Source organism: Ammospiza caudacuta, chromosome 6, assembly GCF_027887145.1.
Source record: "Ammospiza caudacuta isolate bAmmCau1 chromosome 6, bAmmCau1.pri, whole genome shotgun sequence".
In the NCBI taxonomy this organism is placed as follows: Eukaryota; Metazoa; Chordata; class Aves; order Passeriformes; family Passerellidae; genus Ammospiza; species Ammospiza caudacuta.
In genome coordinates this window covers 30728558-30752607 of record NC_080598.1, presented here as the reverse complement: position 1 = coordinate 30752607, position 24050 = coordinate 30728558, and the positions used below count along the sequence as shown (strand labels likewise).

Genomic DNA, 24050 nt, shown 5'->3' with positions numbered 1-24050 from the left:
CTGCTACCTTTACCTTGCAGATCTGTTAAACTTAGATATTTTTGTCTATAGCACCGTGCTGGTAAACAACAAGCTAATAAATGGGAGAAATAACAGGCAGTCATGTCAGGTTGACTGGTTCACCAGAGGAAGTGAAGGGGAGGAAAGCAAAGGGAAGAAAGCACCAAAAGAGAACCAGAAAGTGACAGAGAAGGAGGCAAGTTGGGTAGGGAGAAACCAATCATTAATAAGGGACTCCATGCACTGAGCTGCTCTATGGAATGCATTCCCACAGATGCTCAGGTACTGGAATACATTATTCAGAGAGACTAGTCTAGCATGAACAAGGCCACATGTGTGTCCAAGTGCCAGAGACAAACTGAATATTGGACACTCTTAAACGCACAAGCGCACACAAGGAGCTGCTTGATACCTGAGTCCGGATTTCTCAGTCCCTACATTGTCCCCCATTTCGGAGCAAAACCTTTGTGTGGCCGGTTTCTGTAGGGGGCGTTTGTGGGTTCTGAGATACAATCAAAACGCAGACAGAGGAAATGCAAATGTCATTCAGCTCCCGTTCATTGTCAGGAAGGACACATGAGGATAAAACACTGTGCACTGCCTCCCTCCCCTATTATGTGTCCTACTGCTTTTGTCCTAATTTATCCCATGCATAATTTATTTACATGTGTATTGTTTCCCGATCAGCAACTTTAAAGAATAAGTGAAAATTATAAAATGTTTTATTAAACAAGTTGTCAACAAAATTACAGATGGTGTCAGACAGCCAGTACCAATTCTGCTTCCTCCACATAGCCTCAGTACTTTAAAAGGCACACAGAGAAAAGCGAAACCAGCACTTGATGTCTATTGTTTCCTCCTCTCACACCCCCCAGGGGCGAGGGGAGGAGAAGGGAGCTAATTATAAATGGCCTCATCCTGTCCTCCCCGACTTTAGCAGCGGCGGGATCGGGCCCCGACTCATTTCGGCACAAGCGGCCCTTCGGCAGGACCCGCCGCGGCTGCCGGGAGCCCCACGGTGCCACGAAGTGCGAGGCGAGGCGGCAAGGTCCCGTCCGGGCGGGGCGGGGGCCGTGGCCGCTCCTGGGAGCTCCCCGCCGTCCCCAGAGGCCACCGAGCCCGGGCTTCCCCGCTGCCGGCAGCAGCCGCGGACGGCGCACACGCCGCGGGGCTCCGTGCCCAGGTGCAGAGCCGGGCGGTGCGGCCCCGGGTGCGCTGCCGGAGCCCGGGCAGCGCCCGGCGGCCGGGAGGGGCACGGGGAGAAATCGCTGTCGCCTGCACAAGCGTCAAACCTGCCGTCGAACGGGGGGGGGGGAACGCTGCCTGTGCCGCGCGGTTTTCAGAGCGCGTTCGGTCCCTCGGCACCCACCCATGAGGACGCTCGGACTTCTCTGACTAACCCCCTGCAACTGCGCTTCCCTCTCCCCGCGGATTTTTATATCCGAGAGGGCGAGTAAATGAAAGCAAGGGTTTTTCTGCCAGGACGGAGCAGAAGAGCTGATAAACATGTCAGCACCCCTTCCCAGCTCGAGGCTTTCCTTTCGCTCCGGATCGCAGAGAGACAGCGGCAGAAATCCCAGGAAAAACCTTCAAGTGTTTTTCCAACTAAAGCCGGAGAGACTCGAGTCGGTAGAAAAAGAAAAAAAAAGAAAAAAAAAAAAAACCTCGCAGCCCTAATTTCATCTCACAAAACTCAAAGGTATAAAAACACCCACTCAGCGCAGCCAGAAAGTGCAAGCGAAGCGTCACCGCCAGGTACTCTGCTTCCCTGCTTTACTAGCAAGAGCGCTGCCCCCGTTAGCAGGGAAGTCGTTTGAAAAAGGTTAAGATAGCTCCGCTCCCCACATACGGTGCCAAATCCCACTTCTCCCTAATGCCTTCGGGGATTAGCGGCGTGCGCTGCAGACCACAAGGAAAATAAAGGACGCGATCCAGAAGACTACAACCGGCTCCCGCGGTGCCCCTCAGAAATGAGCCTTATTTCCAGATCGGGAACCCCGGAATACCTCCGCAGCACAAGTATCTGCCCCCTCCCTCTCTCAAACCGGGGTCAGACCCCGTCCGTACAGCCCTCGGCGGCTTGTGCCCGCTCTCAAGATGGAAACACAATCAACTCTCTTTGCCACTTTGAAAAGCGAAAGCTTGTCATATGCAAAACAGATCTCCGGACTTCCTGCCCAAAATCAGCGACCGGCAGTCCCGAGTCATTCATTTCACCCAAGTCTGCTTCCCTGCGTCGCCTCCTCGCTCCCTCTCCGGCACGAGCGCCGAGGCGTACCGACAGAGCCCCCGCCGCCCTGCTTTCCGACCGCCCAGCCGAGAAGCGAGGGGGGTTGCTTCGTCAAGACATCCCAACTCCCCAAAGATTTGCGGAGGCAACTCCGAGCCGCGGTGAGAGCGCGGAGGCACCGCGCACCGAGCGCCCCCGCGGGCCGGTCCGTGCCCCGCCGAGCGCGGTGGCGGGGCCAGCCCTCCGGGGCAGCGGGGGCAGGACGCTGTCAAGTGCGCGCACCCCCGCGGGACGCGGCCGCCGCCGACCCCGCGCCGAGCCCCGGGAGCGCCGGGCAGGCTCCCCGCCGCCGCCCCCCGGCCCGCTGCCCCCCGGCCCGCGCCCGGGCGCCAATTAACCCACCAATTTTTTCCTCATTAATTTCGGCGCGAGCGGCGGGGATGTGTTGCACAAAAAACGAGCGAGTCGCTGGGGCAGAAAGGAGGGCGGGAGGAGGGACCCGCCGAGAGGCTGCCGGCACCGGCTCCGGCTGGCAGCCGGCGCCGGAAAGGCGCCTTTTTTCATATTTAAACCACGCGGAATATGTACATTTTTGATTCCTACTTACGCTTTCAGGGGGTTGTGAATGACAGTCGCCATTTTGCTACAATGTAACAGAATATTGTGTCTCGGAGTTCTAAAGGTTCGCTCAGGGGAAGCGGCCAGCCAATGGCAGCGCGGCATACCGGCCTGCCGGCCAATGGCGCGGCGGGGGCGGGGCCGGGGCGCTGCTAGTTATTAGGGGAGCTGTCAAAGCCCAGAGGTCACTCCCTCTCCCTGGAACTGGCGGCGAGCAGGTCTTAAAGGGGCAGCGCCGCCGCCGGGGCCGCCGCCGCGCCGGGAAGCACCCCGGGCTCCAGCGCGGCACTTCCCGGCCGTGCTCCGGCCCCAGCTCGAACGCGCCGCGCCGGGAGGGGGGAAGCCGGGCTCGCTCCTCGTCCCCTCGCACCGCCGCCGCTGCACCCCCGTTTCCCAGGCGGCTTGCCCCGCCGGGGGAAGAGCCCGCTCCGCCCGCTGGCTCCGCACGCCGCCCGGCAGCGTCCCTCCCGCGCCGCTTCCCTTTCTGCACAGCCGCGCTCCCCGCCAGGTCTCCGTGAGCCGCCGGTTCTGGCAGCGGCTTCAGGGCAGCGCCGCTCCCCCTCCCCCAGGAATTTCCCTCGCGCTGTCAGTCATCCCGGCCCGCAGCCCCTGCGCCCTTACATAACGCGCGGCGGCCGGACCGCCCGGCCCTGCACAGCCCCGCTCCTCTCTCCCACAGAGCAACTTCTGGCGCGCCGGGAGCCGGGCCCCCGCCTCCGGCCGGCACAGGAGCCGCGGGGGGAACAGCCCTGAGCCGCGTTTCACCGGACATGCAGCCCTGCGATGAGACACAAGGCGGAGGCTGGACCCCGAAGCGCGGCAGGGAGCAAGCAGGCAAAGCCCATTCCTGGGGAGGCAGCGAACTCCAGGAAGCCTGGGTTTACCTGCAACTAATTAAAGGAACTTGCCAATGAATTATGGAGCATGACCCAAGTGATTTAAGAGGTGTCAATCCTGATCTCACTCTCAGAAGTAAACTCACTGAAGTTTCCGAAATTGCTCCAGTGTAAATTAGGTGCCAACAAGAGCAGAATCAAACAAAGAAGTTTTTGACTCATCTGATAGTAATGTCAGCTTTGTCATCTCATACTTTTCTCCCACTCTCAAAGGTCTCCTCTCTCTTCAGGCATCCTCTATCCTTCTAAAAAACAAAAACAAGCACCACCAAAACCAAGCCTGCATCCCCGTTCTTTGCATCTATACATCCAGAAGAAACTCGAGTAAAGACAATTAAAACACACTACTGTCAAAGAAGTAAAAGTGAGGAAACTGGAAAAACATTTTCATTCACAACTTACTGAATAACAGAATGGAAGTACTGATGTTTGTGAGATGGTACCAGAAGTTGAAATAGAAGTCTTTCTGGGCTGAACTTGAAAAAGCAAAGACACCCAAAATCTCTCTTGCTCCTCAACTACTTTACAAAATAAAACTTCCCAATACTGGGGCAAGAGAGAAAAGGAAGATGAATGAAGAAGAGAAAGAGTGTAATTGTTACTCACAGTGAGGACAGGTAAATAAGTGTAATGCAGCAGTTTTCCGTTCATTAAGGATTCATCACAAGTTTGCAAAAAGTTAAAATTTAGAACCTGTCTAGGGTCCCTCTTTCCAAAACTTTGCCTATTCCAGCTACTCGGTCAACTCCAACTGCTAGGTACTGTGCCAGGTATATATCCCTGGAGGGAAGCATGTCTTCCATCAAAGCAATCTAAGCCATTTGGTTACAGGCACTGCTTAGGAGAAATAAGCTTTCTGTTAGCTGGAAAGTTGCCAAGATGCTGAGATCTATCCCAAAACAGTTCTGGGAAGTAATCTTTAAGAACATTTCCATTATCATATTACATTATATTATTTAATATCATAGCAGTCCAGGTGACATTGAATGCAACTTCAGACCTCCCTGCTCAGTACTCTGACTGCTCACAGGAAAAGCTAACCACAAACTGCCGACTTGTCACAAGCACACAGTTGATGTGTGTGCTGCAAAGAAACAAATGGCATAGCGTGCACCTGAACCAGCGACCATGGACTAGCAACCTACACCCCATCTCACTACTGTGAGGATGTCTGGTTCAACTTTTCTTGTTGCTGTGATATTCCCTTAATGGCAAACACTCGAATACTTACTGTAGGATGGACAATATTCACTTGTGGGATAATGATTTTGCTTCACAGATAAGAAAAAAATAGCCTAGGACTGTATCACACTGCAGAACAGGAGATAGATTTGTGTAACTGAGAGAAGGTACCAAAATCTGGCCAAGCTCTAGAAAGCCCTGAGATTTTCTAATGCAAACTGGTGACATTTTCAGATAATTAAGAAACCCTGTTTGAGGTCATGTTTGGAAGTTTAATGAGTCCCTCTGGTCCTGTTTTGTTGGATATATAGGCCCATTGCTGCTCTGCAGGCAGAGAGCTCTTGGTGCAGCTTGGCAGGGAGCGTATTGCCAAAATGGGATGAAGCCACATATGCTTCCCTGGCTGCTCCTGTTACTCAGACGTTGGGCCTTTATCAGCTACCAGCAAAAGCAACAAACAGTGAGAACAGACACAGATGACCTTGGATTGTTGATAGCCCTTTTCCCAGGCAGACCCCACGTTCCTGGCTAGGAGAGCCAGTCAGCAGCACTGCCTCGCTCAAAGGAATCTCCAGGACACCCAAGGACAGAGCTGCCATATCAGAGCAGTGGGAAGTCTCACCCGCAGTAACGAAGACATCAGGCTTTGCTCACACGTCCGTATAATTCGTCCACAGTGTTGTTCATGTAGAATCCCACAACAGTTAGATCACCATTTTAGCTGAAAGAACAGGCACAGAGCACTGACTGGCATTTTGCTTGTAATGAACTACAGAACTCGTTTACATGTTCACTATTTGCAAGCAGGGGGAACATCACAAACCCGTATAATAAAAATTTCATGCCGCACCATAGTTACCTCCATTTTCACATATACACCAGTTTGTTGTTGGTAGATAATTTTTTACTTAAATTTTAGGGTTTTTTTCTGATTTTAGTGTACCATAAGTCACTAATCAGTAATGTTACTATTGTTTTACATCCTGAAGGACCAACAAAGCTGAAACACATTTAGTTACATATATACAACTTCAGGATTAGCTACTGATAGTTTTATTCACACTCATCTGAAGCATGGCAAGGAGGCGGCAAGAAAGTAAAAATAATTTAAAAGTATATGGCATAAAAATCCTTAGGTGGGCATATCCTTAGCAAGACCTTGCCAAATGTTTGGACAGCCAGCACATAAATTTTGAAAATAGAAGGTAAGTTTGGACACAAATCTATTGGGGTAACATCTATAGCATTAACACAAGCATGCTGCATCTAGAGGGCCAGAGAGAGCAGGGCTTTAGAATAGAGTCCACCTCACCTCCAGCCCCTCATACAGAACTGCAGCTTGTCTCTACTCAAGAAGAAGAAACATAGTGTCATATCTTCTCAGCGTATTGGGAAGTGTCACGTCTCATGGATCATAATGCTGCTCTCCTGATGCACCTCTGTTTCAAACATTTTTACTATTTATGTAACACAAGCACATTGATGCTTTTTGTGAGGTCTCATTAATATTCCTGTGAAAAGCCCTGAAAAGCCTTATTTTAGCTGACAATATTTCAAACTGTGAAAGAATTTTTACCTTGTATTTATTATCTTCTGTTTTCCTTTTTATCTTGTTACATTTCAATGTAGAGTTGCTGTTTTCTGGAGGGAAGGAAAGTTAGGTTCTTATCATACATTCCTCAACTCTTGTGAATTGGAAAGTGAAACAAACTAGACACCCACATTAAAAGCCACAAATCTAATTTTGCTGTGGAGGGAAACAAAAAACAGAGGTGAAAAATAAGTGGCTTCTGGTAGATTAGCAACTGTTTAATATTCTCAGGTATTTCCAGTGATTTATAATTTTTTATAATCTTTTCTTAATATATATTAATATTCAAAGTATCAGTCATATAGGTCTAAATAAGACAGTGTGCTGTAATGTAGCTTGCTACAGCAAAACAGGGCCCCACATTCACAGATATCCTGCAAGAGATTTGAAGCCTTAACCCCTTTTTATTTATTAAAGCTGTGCAGGCATCTCTCATACACTGTTTCTTGTCAGCCCTCCTCCTCCCTTTCTTTGATCTTCACCAATAGTTGCTTAGCTGGAAGAGGAGAAAAAGATATCAGAGTGTCAGTGTTACAGACTCAACACCAGCCTTCTACAGACACATCCCCCAAAAAATTTACGTGGTCAGCATAACAAAGATAACTATGGAGCTAGACAGTGTAAAAAATTAGCACCAACAATTCATTCTTCACAACTTTGGGAATTATATGCATGAAAGGGACCTCAAATTTTTAGCTTTTTTTTAAAGCTAAATTTCCCCTCTAAACCTATAGCAATAATTCTTGGATGTCTTTAGTGCATCTTGATTTCAGGCCTGATTCTGTTACCCAATTTTCTTTATTGTATGCACCGTTCAGTTTTTTATCAAGTACCCCTGAATTACCTGCATGCTGATGTCTGGACTTAAATCCTTTATTTTTTAATGGGATGTTCTGATAAAATACGTTTTAACACTAAAGAGGAGTCTCTACTAGTAAGACATATATGGAGGCCTCAATCTGAAGCCTTCAAAAATTTGGGGAGACAGAAGTTATGTAAGTTCCCAGAGCCTGGCTCAAGTCTGTTCCCAGTTTAACAAACTGCTGAAAATCTATTTAGTGTGGCTGCCAGAAGATTCTTTGTCATGCATTGTTTTTAAATTTCCCCAACAATAGAAAATACTGTTATGAACAAGCTGCTTCAAAAGGAGAATATAAATCTTTCTGGTAGCCACTGCAAACCCACAGTAATAGTAAGAAAAGTAACCTAATAAAACAGACACATCCTCTGAAGAACACACATCCAGCAACTATGGTTGCCCTCTCCTTGAGGGGAGTAATTTGTAAAATTTAGATGGGACAAAACTGAATTCCTATCAAGAAGCACATGATAGAAAGCACCTAAGAACAACTTGTCAAAGTTTATTATGAAATTCCAACAGAGACACAGGTCTGTCTGCCTTATTTCTTGAGAAACTAGTTGGAGAAAAAATAAAAAATAAAAGGAAAAAATAATAAAGGAAAATAAAAGAATAAAGAAAAAAAGAAGAAGAAATTAAAAATTAAATAATAAAGAAAAGGTGAACACTTTGTGAGTAATTTTCACTCTTTCCTTCATTAGAGGTAGGAAAAAATGTTTTTACATTACAGCCCTCAATGGGATACAGAGGTGGTACCTTGATGCATCTGAAATAATGCTGTCTCCATCCTCTTATTCCCAGAGCAAAGATAAAAGGGAGTTTTGAAGGTGTCTTAAACCTTGGAGGGAGCAGGTGGTATAGGTTAGGGAACAATCAATAGATGATGTGACCCTCCCTAGAAAAGTTCTTAATTGCTACTCTGAATGGAGTTCAGGGGTACTGTCTACCTATGGTTTTAACCACCTTTAAACAAAAACTGCAAATGTGGTCCCAAAGGTGATACAACATTACTTCCTCTTGCCCATGATGGGAAAATGTAATGTAATACCTTGCTAATCAATCTTATCTCCTATAAGCCCAGTGCACACAATAGAATTATGAGTCTAAGACAGGTTTAACATTTGGATTGAGCATAATGAGCAGCACCCTACCTGAGAAAATTAACAGCTGAGAAAAACAAACTGCCACACTCATCCAAAGAAAGTGCTAACTTTGAATCTGCTGCTGATTTGAACTGCTTCACATTTCCTTCCTTACTGATGACACCACCTCAAATAAAGGAATGAGTATTCTGCTGTGACTATTTGTTTAATCCACTATGATGATTTTTTTAATACAGTAGGCAGAAGTGAGCTGTCCAGACACAGCTTAAATGTAATGACTGCAATTGTTTTCTTTCAGTATTCAAGCTTTCTTGTTTACACAGTGCATTTTGGTCTTTGGAACAAACACTATGATAAGTAGGCTGCTTTTGCAGCACGTGCAGGAGTTATACAGCTAACAACAAAACCAGTCTTTTTAACTACACAGAAAATTAGATTTAGCATGAAAATATCTCACTTGCTAATTTTTTTAGTTCAATATTATTTGTGAAATGCTATTAATTTCAAGGAGTTTTTAAAATAACTTTCATAACACCTTCAATGGTTTCGCCCCCTCTTCCATATAAATACAAAAAATTATAGTATTGAATTATTTTTTTTCTTTCCTTGTATTTTGTTCCATTATTTCCAAAACAATCTGTAACTTAAAATATTTTTCACTTTGTAAGCATTTAAAGTCAGAAAAATAAAATCTCATGTTTTAGAATAAGAAAAATAAAATCTGATGTGTGGTTGCACTGGAGAGAAAAACATCCACATAAACAGCAGTTTAGAATTAGTGAGGGGGTAAGAAGTCACTCGCTCATTTTATTGCATTGATTGGCCAAAAAACAGAGGAAATGGTAGGAAGGGGGAAATAAGATTATTTTAGCTATGTCTTAAATCCTGCTAAACAGAAACACCTTCAAGAGTGTCACAAAACTGTTCTTCCATTTCCCATCCAACTTTACCTTGGTAGAGGGGAGAAACAGCAGAAAGTTGTGGACTGACCTGCCTAAAATACCAGTTTAGGTCAACTTTAAAAGTTGATGACTGCAAATTTCAGTGAACAAATACAGTACTGGTATAACATAAAATGATCCTGGGAACCAATCAGTCAATTATTGCAGTCAATGTCACAATGAAGCCAGCCCTGATTTACTTGCTCCCAAGTCTCCCCAGCTGGAGCCTGTGGAAGTAATCTGATATAAACTTCCCCAAGCCAAACAAGGTCTCAGTTCAGAATTCAGAATAATTTTGCTGATACTTTTTAACTGAGATAACCATATTGGTAATGTCCTTTACATAAAACCAGCACTGCGACAGGCAATGTGTTATTTGTTGGGCTTTTTTGTTTGCTCTTGTTTTTTAAGCAAAGGTAGATCAGTTTTGCTGTCAGGACACCTCCTCAAATGCAGTAGCCACATCTGCAACAGGAAGCTCTGCCACACAAGTCTTGCTCCAGCCACTCTCCTCACACATCCAAGCCCTTGTGTCAAGTCTTCTACTTACTCAGGCTTTTGCTAGAGTTGACAGGCCTTTGCTGACACTGGGACTCTGTGCTGCCTCAGCAGAAAGCACCTAAGAAGAACTTGTCAAAGTTTATTATGAAATCCCAAGTGACATAAAAGGCTGATGGGATAGTGCTTGATGCAAGGCCTGGACGCTTCCTCCCACTGATGATGCTTATTAGGCTATTTGTAAGACTATCCTATGGAATCCATGTGCCATTCCAAGAAAGACTACTAGTGCAGGATTTACCAGGCATCTATATAGACATAGGGACAGATTCTCATCTTTCATGTGTATTACTGATATGGGCCACTTTCCAGTGTGCCCAGATAGGCTATAGAGGCTCCAGCTTCCTACCCAGTATGCCCATGAACCACACACTCTTTCCCTTACGGTGCTACAAGCAGCACTCACAGATACATATTTAACCCATCTTCAGATCCCAGGCTGACAGGACAGGAAGAATTCCTACTCGAGAGCTGAGAGTGGAATACAAGTCTGAACACAACATCATCACATAAAACTCCATCAGAACAAGTGTGCCACATGCAAAAAATTCAAGTTCCCTGCTTCACTATTATTTCCAGAGCCTGCTTGTGATGGGGCTTTTCTTGTTGGTTTTAAAGGTCAACAGCCAGCCAGGAGTGCGCCAGCCTGTACATTTGAGAAAAGAAGGCACAAGCATCTTCAGCATCAGAAAAAAAAAAAAAACACACCAAAGAAACCTGTGAAAGGAAACCATACAGCACTTAGAATATTTTCACACCTGACATGCCCAGGAATGATCAAGCATTACAGTTTTTAAATCAGTCAAAACTTTGTAAAGCTGTGTGTAAGATCTGTCACCTACTAAGAACAGCATCTTCTATATCTTGAATTCTGCACTCCCTTGCAAAACCCAAAGGGCTTGCTGATCTCACATGCAGCAGAATGTTTCCTCTCATCTGGTGTCTATGGCTAAAGTTCTTATGCGATATTATTTAAAAGCACTAGAACAAGACTGATAGAATAAAAGCATCTACAAAGAATACTGCAGTTGCTGCTGCAATGGTCCAGCTTGCAGAAAGCAGAAGAGCTTACCAAATTATTATCTTAGGGAGGATTCTCCCTGCTTGGCTCCTGCAAGCATCAGCATCTCACTATAAAGTGCACACAGTGGGAATTCAGCCTTCAGGAACCCTGTGCAACCAACAGCCACAAAATAAAGCCTTATGATTGATTACCCAGGTTATGACACTTCAGAAATGGTACAGCAAGCATAACTGACCTGCAATCTTTTCCACTCCCCTTTGGTGCTGCAACAGCTTCTTATTCTTTTCAAGCCATTGGCTAGTTCTTCTCCAAGTTCTTTTTATTAAAACCTTTTATCTCCCCACACAGTAACAATTTCTCCTAGCAATCATGACCATCCACTCTCATCACTCTTCTAGACAGAGGCATTGGCCAAATCCACTTTGGGAGAAGGGGAAGGATACCACAAACAGTCTGAGTTGTACTTGCATTTGTTATGGGAGAGGTGCTTATTGTTTAAGATCACTCTCATAATCAGACAAGCAATGGTTTCTCTTACTGTATTTATATAATTGGAATACCTCACTAGCCAACACTTTTCCCAGCTAAATGCATGCCAACCTCCTGAAATGAATTCAAACTTCTGGAGCATGGAGGTTACACAACAAGGGTCAGTATGCAAAGCCTAGTGCCAGATATAGGCAGCTGTTTCCCTCACTCATGCTCCCTCCTTCTGATAATTGAACATGAGAATCCCAGTTGTGTTCTAGATACAAATCCAAGCATGTTATATTCCAAAGCTGGGAGCTTTTCCAAACTGGAGTGCTGGGCACATCCAAGTTTAGCCTACTTGTTAGCATAGCACCCAGCATGCTGGAACCATAGGCATTCATTTCAAAGTCACTGTATATTTAATTTTTTCTCCCCCATCCCAAGACATACTCTAACCCACCAGCAAAGCTCTGTTTCCCATGGAATTCTTACAAAAATACCCTAAAACATCTGCTTAAAGGCTTGTGGAAGCTCTATAACATTTTCAAAAATCATATCAAGAAAAGTAGACCCTGGTTCAGCAAAACACCAAGATATTTGTGTACGCATAATCATTGATACTATTCATTTGCTAGAGGTGAGCAATACCACTAAATACCTTGTGGAAACAAGCTTGGGAAGAGAAGTCACACAGGTATCAGACAGGACTGGAAAATAATTAGGAAGCAATGGCTGCTGAGATTCAGATATTACAAATAAATGATCTAGATTCAGAGGATTGCATGACTAATGCCAAGTCACTAAGTCTAAGAGCCCATAACAATCGGACACCTTGGAAAAGCAGAGTGGAGTATTTTAGAGTGCTGCAATATAGCTGTGTAAGCCTCAACTCACATAGCCTAAATTCCATATATGGGTCCCTGTGTCTAGTGTTTCCTATTAGGTAACTCTGGGAGTTATTGGATTCAGTGGCCTAGGCTTAGTCTGCTTAAGGCTGAACTTTTGGGCTACAGATGTTAAAAGCAAACAGAAAAATCCCTGCCAGCCAGGTCCTGTTCCCATTTTTAATATGCAATTCTAACCTAAAGGCTTGGTTCTGCCAAAGTCATCTTCAACAGGAGGAAGGGTTGTCCAACATTGTCATGATCAAATCCAGTTTATTCTGCCAGTAAGATTTATTCTGCATTTTTAGTCGTGTAAACTAAAGCAGAACATCATCTATGCCTATATAGAGCATTTAAAACACGTATGTTTCAACTCAGATCTTCTGTGCAAATTTTCATATACTGTTCTCAAAGGCAGCCCAGAAGAGAAAGGGGTACTATCTAACATCAGTGCCAAGAATTATGACTTGAAAAGAATCACCATTTCTTTAAACCTGTACGTGCAGGATTGAGCCTAGACACCATATTTCATTATGAAAGAATGGTCTTAAGAGAAACAAAAAGATAGTTTAAAGAAAACCTGCTAAGAGCAATGTGCATGCAACTCTGTCCTGCTACACAGGCATTGCCTAATTTATCTGTTAACTCCCCGAACACACAATACGATACTGCGGGCGTGTCCGAATTAAGACTCGATGCGCGTTACGTGCGGTGAGCACCTCTGGGCGTGAGGCGTTTGAGGTCCCGGCAAACCCTGCACGGCATATTCCTGCCTCTTTGCCCTTCTCCCGCTCCGCCCGCGCAGCGCTCCCCGCCCCGCGCACCTGGCCCCGGCGGGCCGGCCCCGGGGCGCCCCCGCGTGGCGCCGCCACAGAAGCTCCAGCATCGGAACCATTTCAGCCTTTCCAGCAGGGACGGTGCAGGAAGGGCCTTACATTTAGCAGCCATAAGGTCCAGTGACTCTGCCTCCACGGCCTCGAAGTTCTGATAACTCAATTAATTTGGTGCCAGGTGTTTGGCTTTACACATTTTCTGTAGAAAACACCGGCAAACTGCCTGAGTCATGAAAACCTAGCATCAGAAAGGTGCTGGGATGCAACAACCAAACACTCGCACAGGTTGCACCTGTATTTCTGCAGTATTTGTTCCTCATCCGGAAGTCACTTGCAGCAGGTAGTGGAGGGGAAGACCAGCACACTGCTCTGTGCATTTTCTCTGCTAAAGTACAAAGGCAGCAGGACAGTGGCAGAAAGGATTCAGTTTCCAGTTGCTGGGAGGAATTATAATGTAATCCAGACAAAGGAGTGGAATTAAGGCTGCTAACAAAACCTTTGTTCCGGCATCTAATTTTTTTTTTTTTTTTTTTTTTTTTTTTTTGCCCGGGGGTAGGGGGATGGGGGAATGGTATGGGGGCCTAGACTTTGACACCATAATACTATTTATATTTTCTGATATGTTGTATATATAGTATCATATCTGTATATAGCTGTGATGGAGTATTGTGTACCATTCTTCTTTTCCACAGAACCCTAAATACATGTCCTAGCACTAGAACAAAGAACAAAGAGGTTACACCTCAAGACTTACATTTGGACCATTCTTTTTACATACACACATAGAATCCCTCTCCAGCATTTGGGCATGCACATACAAGCACAGACTATCAAATGACCTTTGAAATCATGCTGGAAGCCTTGGGACAATCTCAAAACCTACATCTGAGGACAACTTTTTAAAAATCACTGCTTCATATACAGCGTTATTAGTTGGTTTCACTTTGCTTTACTGGTACAGAGATGCTCCTTGAAAGCCATTTTTGGAAGTGTTTTATCTGCTTTTTCTCTGTTCACTTGAAATCATAGTTCTGTTTGTAACACTTATATTATTCGTACAGCAGCCAGGTTTGATTTTACAGGGATGATGATGATGCTTCAGGTGAAAAACTAAACAAAAGGATCAGAGGAACACCAGCACATAAGGTAGTATTCTCATGCCAAAATCTTTAGTCAGGAACAATCAGGTAAGAGAAAGATGAAAAACATACAAGACATAAATAAAGTCTGGTACTTTTTCAATGTATAATGATCTTCAAATAAAGACTAACAACCTGTATTCGGGGTCACCTAGAATTTATAGTGCATGTCCCAAATAACATGTCACTTTATTTAGAGCCTATAGAGCCAAAGAAGACTACAAAACATGTATTTAAGTCTTAAATCGCAAGGAAGCCAGTTACAGTATTTAAACTGACTTTTTACAAATACGAGTGTGTAATTTAGTTTCTAATACTCTAAAAAAGCCAATAATATCATCCAGCGGAAACCCTTTACAAAACCAAACTTATGATTTCAAGATCAGATATTTCTTATTTAAAGAAATTTTAAGCTCATATATTATAGCACTGTTTTCAGTCGTCAAAGTAGTTTCAAGCTTATTATGGAAAGATTATTTCCTTAAACCAGAAAAAATAACACAAACACTTAATGTTTTTTTTTTTTCTTTTTTCCTCCAGTCTACAAAAAACCCCACACAAACTGTCTCCAAGAATAAAGATAAACAAAACATTTAACCCAACCAATTGTCTGCAGGGGAAAAAAACTTTAGCTCTCCCACTTAGGCCAACTTCAGCTGAAGTGGACACAGCTTGAAGGACAGCCCTATGGAAAGGATACTGTGGTGAAACAATTTGTCACCGGCTCCGACATTAAGTCACCTGGTACTACTCTCTAGCATTTTGGAAGCTGGTCAGTGTACCTCTGCTGTCACACTAATACAGAACAAATCCTTTTTTTCCACTGCACCCTCCCAACCCTTCCCACCTCAGCTAGCCAGTGGTTGGTGACAGGGTAGGATGACATCTACCTGCCATCCAGGCTGACAAATCCCAGTGACAGTAACCAAACCACTGGGCACAGTAGGCCACTATCTCTGTGCCCAGGAAAAGGGATGTGCACCCAAAAAGTCTCCTACAGAAAAGCAGGTGATATAACAGGTTAAAACAAAATGCAGTGATAAAGTCAAACAAAAGAAGACTTGTAATTTGTCCATTAACATCAGGACATTGTCAAGTTACTACACCCAAAAATAAGACAGTGCCTGATTCACCCCTCAGATTAGTTTAGGTAGTCACAAGTCTGAGCCAGAATACTTATAAATGACCAAAAATTGTAACATGCATATTGTTTTGATGCTTTAAGCCAGTAGGTTTGCTTTGGCTCAGCAAAATGAGCTGCAGTGGTGCGTTTTGTGCCTCTCAGGAGATTTGGTGTTCTTAGATAAGAAACCTCTAAATGCTACTCCAGGATTTAGCACCTAATCCACATTTCATAAAAATAATTCTAGAGAGTGGAATAGGCTTTGCATCAGATCTGTCAGGGTGTGTCTTCCTCCTCCATGGCCAGTCTTGCCTACTTGCTACCTACACCATGGCATACAGCAAAACTGGGGCTGTCTGCAGCTTGTTTGGCTGGCCAGAGGAGCGAGCTGGGCCAAGTTACCCCAACAAATTCCACAAGCCAAGTGTCCCATTTCCTGGGACTTTCAGAGACGGAAAGCTGCACGGAACTCGGCACAAGAGAAGCGCAGCTGGGATTTACTGCCCATCCAACAGCATTTACTGCCTCAGATACTGTTCTGTGCAGGTGTAGAAGTGCCACCCATGCAGCCAGAGGTTTACTCTGACCTACCCTTCCACTGGTGCTGTCAGCCTCAAGCTGTCACACAAACACAACATAAATACCAGGCATATCTCTGAACTCAGAAAACAGAAGCAAAACCAGCTGGTTCCAGAAAGCCAGCACAACTTGTTAGTAATGTTTAAAGAAATACTAAAGAGTGACTTTAAACTGGAACTTTTATGAGTTCATTCTTCCTAATGGGTAGGATGAATTTAAGACATTAAGACTAGCACAGCTTAGATAAAAGAATATCTGCATTCCAATTGTTCATATCCTTAGATTGTATCTACTATAGCACCACTAACAGAATGTATTCATGGCACACTCAGGGAGCAATCAGAAAGCTGTGCATTTTTTCTATGCCACACCTTGCATACTGCAGCTTACTACAGGCCAGCATCACAACAGACCACCAGATTCTGCAGCATTAGCTAAGCCTGAATAAATTATTTGTAACTGCAACTACCAAGCTCTTATCCTCTTTAGGGACAGCCACATTCTTTGTGTATGTGCTGCATACAAAAGTTTTAATACCATCTTTTCCAGTCCCTGCAGCACTGCTTACCACTACCAGCAACAGGCAGAAAGAAATCAGGGCCACTTAGTAACCCCTTTCCAGTGTGATTTTTCTTTTCATCAAACTATTTTGCAATAATTCAGAGAGCCTGTAACCATTTCCTTTCAATCACATTATATTTCTAGTGTATTCCAAGTTATTCCATCACTAGAATTGGGAACCTAGGAGTAATGGATTTTTCACTAAGCTCCCCCATAAAGCAAGCTCCCCTCAGTCCACCTACTGAAAGGGCATTGTAAGGTGGCAGAGGGTTGCAGTGACTTTGTTCAATTAACCTGCAGAGAAGCTTTGGAACTGAACTTTATTCTTCCCACATAACTGAACTCAGAAGGAGTAATCTTTCCCAATTTTTTTTGTTTTGGAGATTTTCAGAAGATGAGGGGAAGAGGCAGAGGGAAATGAAAATCTGACTCATAAGACATTAAATGGCAGATTAAATGGTGACATATTGACATACTTTAAAAAGTCCTAACACTGCATGTACACCTTCAGCCTCTGAATTACTTATTGCCAGTCAAGAACAAGATCTTGGGATATAACCAGGAATTATTTGAGAGCAGCTCAGTATTGAACCACAAGTCAAAGATGACACACTCTGGGCATCATGCCACAACACAGGAATCTATAATGTGCTTAACTTCTCAATACTTTGTACAGTTTGCTAGAGATAGAAAAGGCACAAAGAAGGATAACCAGAATGCTCAAAAGACAGAATAATTTTTGTACTGTTTGTACAACCAATAGTAAGAACAACTGCCCAGTTATTTCCCAACATAAGCTTTTTTATCCACCTGTTATGGTCTATTCCCACATCAAGTATATCCAACCATTACAACAAGAATCATTGCTTTAGTGATTGAATTCAATCCAACAAAATTAGGCTAGGTAGGTCAAAAAGAATTCCAAAACAAAATACAGGTGACCATCCAACTATTTTCACTTATTTCTTTCATCTCCTTTTCTTTTCTTTTTTTTTTTTTTTTTTTTTTTTTGAGAGAGAGAGAGACAAACATGTCAAAATAGTGTTTAAAATTTCTTCTGAAATGATCCTCCCTCATTTCACAGGGCTGGTGACTGCATGACTGCATGCAACTGTCTGTAAGAAAGGTTACTAAATACCTGCATTCCTCCAAAAGAAATGTTTAGTGGATACTCTCCTCAAGTTAGAAATACTTCTCTACTGGACACACAGTATGCATGCAGAACTAGCAACACTGTACAAAGGCATTAATCTGCTCTTCTAGTTTTATCCAGAACACATGGGAGCAATTTTATTTCACTGATTTATCAATGTACAAGGTTCACCCTTTATGTTACTTCTTAGAAATTCCCCTAGACTTCGAACTTACACACAACTCAGTGATAGTCTGTATTTTCCTTTCCTTCCACACTTCTGAAACTATTTGTTTCAGAAGTGCTGTTTGCAGCTGTTCTGAAACATCATTCTGAACAAAGATAAAATATGTTTGAGTACTCAAAGTGAGGATTCTCTACCAGCTGATGTAATCACACTTGGCCTTAGGAAAGCAGCAATTTTCTATAAAGAAAGTAAATAAACACTATTAGTCAAATTACACTGAGTTTTTACCCAGGTAGAGAAAAAGAAAAATAAAAAACCACAAACAAACCAAAAACTACACACCACACACAATTAAATCTTGTGGGTAATTAACACAGATCAAACCCTGTGGCCTGGTAGTCTCTTAAAGGACATGGAAGCTCTTAACCATTTCGTATAGAGTTCTGTCATCCTTCCTGATTTCCCACAAGGTTATAGTACAGAATTTATATGATCCTACAGCCAGTTATTTACCTATTCTTTTTTCTTGGGACCTTCAGAGCTTTCCTGCTCCCAGTTAGAAAGTGCTTTGCTCAGGGAAACAATAGCTCAATCAAGCCCATAAACCATCCTCTATAACCTACCTCCTCTTTCAATTTCCATCCAATCAAGCTGAGAGCTAAAGTTTTGTTAGTTGGTCTTGGTTTTACCAAGACATAGACTTTGAGAAATGAGATGTTTTGGAACTGCAAACTGATATATTACATCTTGTAAGTGAAATAATTATTGCTTCAGTTCTACAAAGCACATAAGCAGTTTCAGTTGTCCTCAGACTTTCAAAGATCATCTTACAAAACAGTGCTATGACTACCCTATCTGCAGTGTTGTTTTAATTTGGTCATTTATCTTTCTTCCCAGAAATAGTCTATTGTTTTCATTTAGTGTTGTGTGTCTTGTCTGAAATATTTTCATTTCATTATTTTCCACAGGTACACAAAAATGAGAGTATAAACTGTGCAGAAAGGTAATTGTATTAGTTTGTACTAATGGGAGCTCCTGCAGTGCTACTCCCATGGGCAGACCTCTGCACTAGGCACATGCTTTGAAATCTACAGGCTGCTATCTATACTGGCAGTCACATGCAACCACAGCTCATTACTCCCGGCTTCTATTCAGAAGAGCAGCAGTTTGAAAACCAGCTCCTAGGAGGGCTCCACGAAGCAGAGCATCTATGGAGCCAACAATGAAACATTCCAGTGGAATGAGGCATTCCATTGGACTGGAAGGAAATGTCACCATCCATCATAAATATCAGGGTACGCATGCAACTAGAATGACCAAAAGCACAGCAGTCTAAGAATAAGATTTAAGACTGAGCCACAATGATACATCTGGAAGCATCCAGAACATATAAATAGTAATATAAATTACTATATTGTATTACATTATATATTACATAATTGATATATAATTATATTAATCAATATAATGTATATTACCATTTAATGCATATTACTGTATGTTATTATAGTAATATAGGAATATAAATATTAAGCAAGACATGAGTAGACAATATACATTATCATTAAGAAACCAGGTATCTGCAGATTATCTTCAACTTTCCTTCAAGCCCTTCCCCTATGACCAAAGAAATCAAAGAACCCACACATACTCTCTACAGAATGCAGATACATGGAGACTGCTTTCCCATGGTAACCTTCCCTCCTTCCACCCTTATACCTTCAGGATATGCTCCTGAAGGTCCTCAAAAGAAACCTGCTCACCCCACTTTACACATCAGTAACAGGAAGCCTCCCACACCAGTCTGCATCCACTGAGCTGAGCTTCTTCCTCCTCCTGCCATGTTCTCCCTGAGAGAGAATTCAGAAGAGAATGAGAGACAAATTCTTACCTCATAAAACTTTCATTCCCTTTCCTTTAAAAAAAGAAAACCAAAAAACAAACAAACAAAAAAACCCCAACAAAACAACAAAAAAAAACCACCCCAAAAAACACTTGAAACAAGAAATTCCAGCACACATCTTCAAAGATGAGGTGTGTGGGGAGGAGACTAAGGAAGTCACTCCTGCATCATTCAAACAGTACTTTCACAAAGGGAATATCTACAGCACAATACATACAAGACAGTTCAGGAAGTCCACACTCCAAAACAGAGTTCATTACTGTCCATTTCTGAGAACCACCCTCATGTGGTTACAATGCCTCCTTGCACACAAGTCTCTCCAATTACTTGCTTTCCTCTGTACATGAGCAGAACACAGACTTTGAGAAATGAGGTGCTAGTAGCCCTGTAACACTGTGTCTTTACTTGGTAGGAACCTCAATGATAAAGTTGCTTCCTGAAAGCAAAACACTGACTTACAGATTGAAGTTTCTGGAGAAGGATTATTTCCTGCAATATCATCAGTCTGTACATTTGTTCAAAGCCTCATGTATTTAATAGAGAAGTCTGCTAAGAAAGATTATTCCTATGGTCTGTGTCACTAATTTATCTTCCAGTGGGAAATCCAGTTGTCAGAGCCCTGACATCTGCTATTGATGTGTAAAAGCAAAACAGTTCACCTCTCTCTGTACAAAAGTACAAACTTAATAGCCAAAGCAGGCAAGGGAGAATACGAAGCAGCACACGAGATTTTGATCCCAAAAGAGAATACTTCCTTGGAGATGCTGACTAGTTCTTTTCCTGGCAAGTTTTAAATACAAGACTAGAAATCAATCTTGTAACTGCAAGCACTTGGTGTATTAGAGGCCCATAAGCTGAACAAATCAGTTTGGAGGAAAAATGAAAAAGCTGCCACTGCTCTAAAGACAGCATTACTTACACCAGGAACTTGACCTTCCAATGCAGAGCTCGAGTTTTCCCCCTAAAAAGGGGCAGGACAGCATTACTCAACACAGGTTTCCTCACCATCAGGATATTCTACTCTACAGTGGCTCTGCAAATTCCAATTCAGCATTCTGGCAATGTAAGCCTTGTTAGCATTCCTACCTGCTTGATGGACCACTTTACCATCTGCAGGCATGATTTTTTGCCATAAAAAAAAATTAACAAAGGAGCCAGTTTTTGTTTTGAACTGACATGTCAGACCTGTAGCATCATAGGAAACATGGCAGAGCACAGACATCTCTGTGTTCAACATCACTTTCAAATCTCATGCCTTCAAATTAGCATTCTCCCCACTCATACACTGAAATATGTGGTAATGAAGTTCTAGTTTTGTAGACAGAGCTATGTTGATCAATGTGTATACACACACAACTATCATAAGCCTACACCACCATCAGGACAGGTGAATATCGTTACACATTTAATAGTCCTTTAGACTGGGCCCACAAGCAATAATGACAGAAGTAAAAAAAAAAAAACCACAAAAGACATTTCAGAATGTTAATTAATGGCTCATGCTGCACATAAAATAATTTTTGAGATTCAGCTAAAACATCAAAAATGTTCATAAGGATTACCCATGTATCCAGCAGTGCCATTCAAAAGCCAGTGTGCTATTTTGAAAGAAAAGAGGGCAGACCATGGCAAACAGAAGGTCTCAGAGGGGTTTTACTAGAAACCATCCCTTGGAATGTGCCAGCCCATCTGAAGATACCCATAACACCACAGCCCCATTTCTACCAATACACAGAACATTGTACATTGTTGGCACCCACTCATGCCTGCATGTTCTGCAGTCCATCTTCTGATTATAATCACAAGTCAAAGTCCCTCCACCAGTGCCATAAATCATTTTTAAATGCAACTTCCTTCTGATAAGTTCTACATACAAATTATTATTTTGGATCCACAGGAAAAAGATAGATTAATTAATTACTCATCAGACTATCCAGTAAATTATGTCTAAGCATTTCTATTAAGGAAAGCATTTAAAAGAAGGCAAAGTCTGACTAGCATGTCTTACTTTCAAAGACACTTGACTGGAAGAGACTTCAGATGTAGTGTCAGAGCAAAATTTGAATGTGCATCACTTATATATTTTATATATTATACACATATATATTATAACTAAAAGACATACATAGATATAAATACCAAGAGCTGATACATACCTCATGGGCATGTCTTTTATGACCTCTGACCTGCAGGGTATAAAAAGCTGCTATCAGGAGAAATAAGCTTCACCTTCTTACTTAGAGGGAAAGTCTGGCTAAAACATGGAACATCAGCATCCCTGGACTTTAGGGTTATGAATACACTTGTACAAAGGGATTCATTGGTGCATTTCTGCTCCTAAAATCGATTCAATGCTTGGTACAGAAGACTTTACAGAGCCAAGACAGTGGTTTTGTGCAAGTGCACTGCTGCCCTCTTCCGGGTCAGATCCGATTCGCTCCCGTCCTTAAAACACCCAGCAGACCCTCAAGGGGAGCCGCACCTCCAAGACCATCAGGACCGCTTTGGGAACTCGAGATTTAAACTAGACAGAGTAAAAAAGTGAAACACAAACACATACGGAATAAATACAGGAAGTTACTGATCTTTATTCAAACTGAATTGTGATAATTCGTCACCTTAATTCCTTAAATTCTACAGCAGTTTGTTCCTTAGTTTAGATGGAAGAATTTTTTCCTAGTATCCACCAAAAGGGTTGTCAAGCATTAGGACAAGCTGCAAAAGCAGTGGAGTCATCATTCCTGGAGATATTTAAAATACATGCAGATATGGCACTTGGGGACGTGGTGTAGTGGCAGACCTGGTGTTTGGTTAGTGGTGGGATTTGATCATCCAAAAGGTCTTTTCTAATCTAACTGATTTTATGACCTAATGCCAGAGAATCCAAAAGTTATTTACTGCATTAACAGCAGAGCCTGTGGGACAACAGGCTATTCTGAAAACTAAGATAAAACAGCAAACAGCAACTTTCACAGAAGCTTGGACACTATTGTTGCAGAACTGCTGCAGCTCATAATGTAGAGTAAGCACAAAGTTACACAGACTCTTAAATTGCTTTGATTTCAGCAGTATTAGAACAAATACAAATTTTCCTGTTAGGAAGAATCCTATTTTTGATTACCCTGCATAAACCCCAGGTAATCCATGGGCCCAGGTAATCCATGGCCCTTTCCACTCAGCAAAGTTTAATGAGCTGTCTTACAGAAGCTGAGCTTTAACAGGCAGAACACAGGTTTAACTCCCAGAAATAATGAGACAAAATACACAGCTTAAGCCTCAGCAAAAGAAGAGCTTAGACAAGCTAATTTTAATTTTGAGATGCAACTGCTAAGAATGAACACAGGCTCAGACCCTGCAGTTCATCTGAAAGGCAACTCATTAAACTGTAATAATCCTAAACCTACATTCAAACCTCAAGGTCTAATGTTATTGATAAAATTCGGTCTTTACCGAATGTTTGAACATAATTTACAAATACATCTCAATCAACTCAATAAGCATAATCTGAACATATGTATTTAATCAACTACAGGGGTATAAACCCAGTCCCTCAGATCAAGGAAGTAGAAAATCAGCCAAGGTGAACGGTGGCAGAGTGCATTCCTCAGGGCAGGATGGCCTGGGCCAGTTCATGAACCAGCCTGGGATGAGCAGCATTAACTTGTTCCCAGCAAGAGCACAGCAATTCCACAAAGGCAGAGTGGAAACAACAGATCACAAAGCAGCTCTCAAACTGCTCACACTTCTGGCCATAAGCCTCATGGAAGCTGGCACTGCTGCACAGCTGTAGGACATCCTACAGCTCCAACCTGAGTGTAGCCTGCAAAACAGACTCTGCACTGGGAAGCCCTCAGCTGAGGAGTGGTATATCCAGCTTTTAGCAACATGCCTCGAGGAAAGATCCGTTCTCCATCAAAGGGGTCCAAAAAAGGAAACAAGAATCATCAAAGCTAAAGGTTGCCACCTATCATATCCTAGTGGAATGGTATTCCTGAGGCAGTCTTCAATCTATAGAAAATTTTTCAAAAAGGACATATTTTTCACATTTCAAATATGGAATACAGCAGCAGAGAGCAAGGTAACAAACTGTTTTCTGTATCTACAGAAGGAAGAAGGAATAGCAGTGATGTTTTTAATCATCAGGAAACCTTTCTGTGAGATTAAATAATAAATACTAAAATAAAATAATCAGAATAAATCAAACTAAAAGCCTTTAGGAAGAGGTTAGACAAACTA

General features: G+C 42.8%; 1 protein-coding gene across 1 annotated transcript in view; it reads right to left on the bottom strand.

Annotated features, from left to right (window-relative positions):
* DPF3 (double PHD fingers 3) overlaps positions 1-2953 on the bottom strand; it is a 153574-nt gene extending 150621 nt beyond the window's left edge. The window contains exon 1 of the mRNA XM_058806722.1: positions 2838-2953. Within this exon, the coding sequence (XP_058662705.1) occupies positions 2838-2953 (116 nt within the window). The remainder of the gene's footprint in view (positions 1-2837) is intronic.
* Between the last annotated feature and the right edge of the window lie 21097 nt (positions 2954-24050).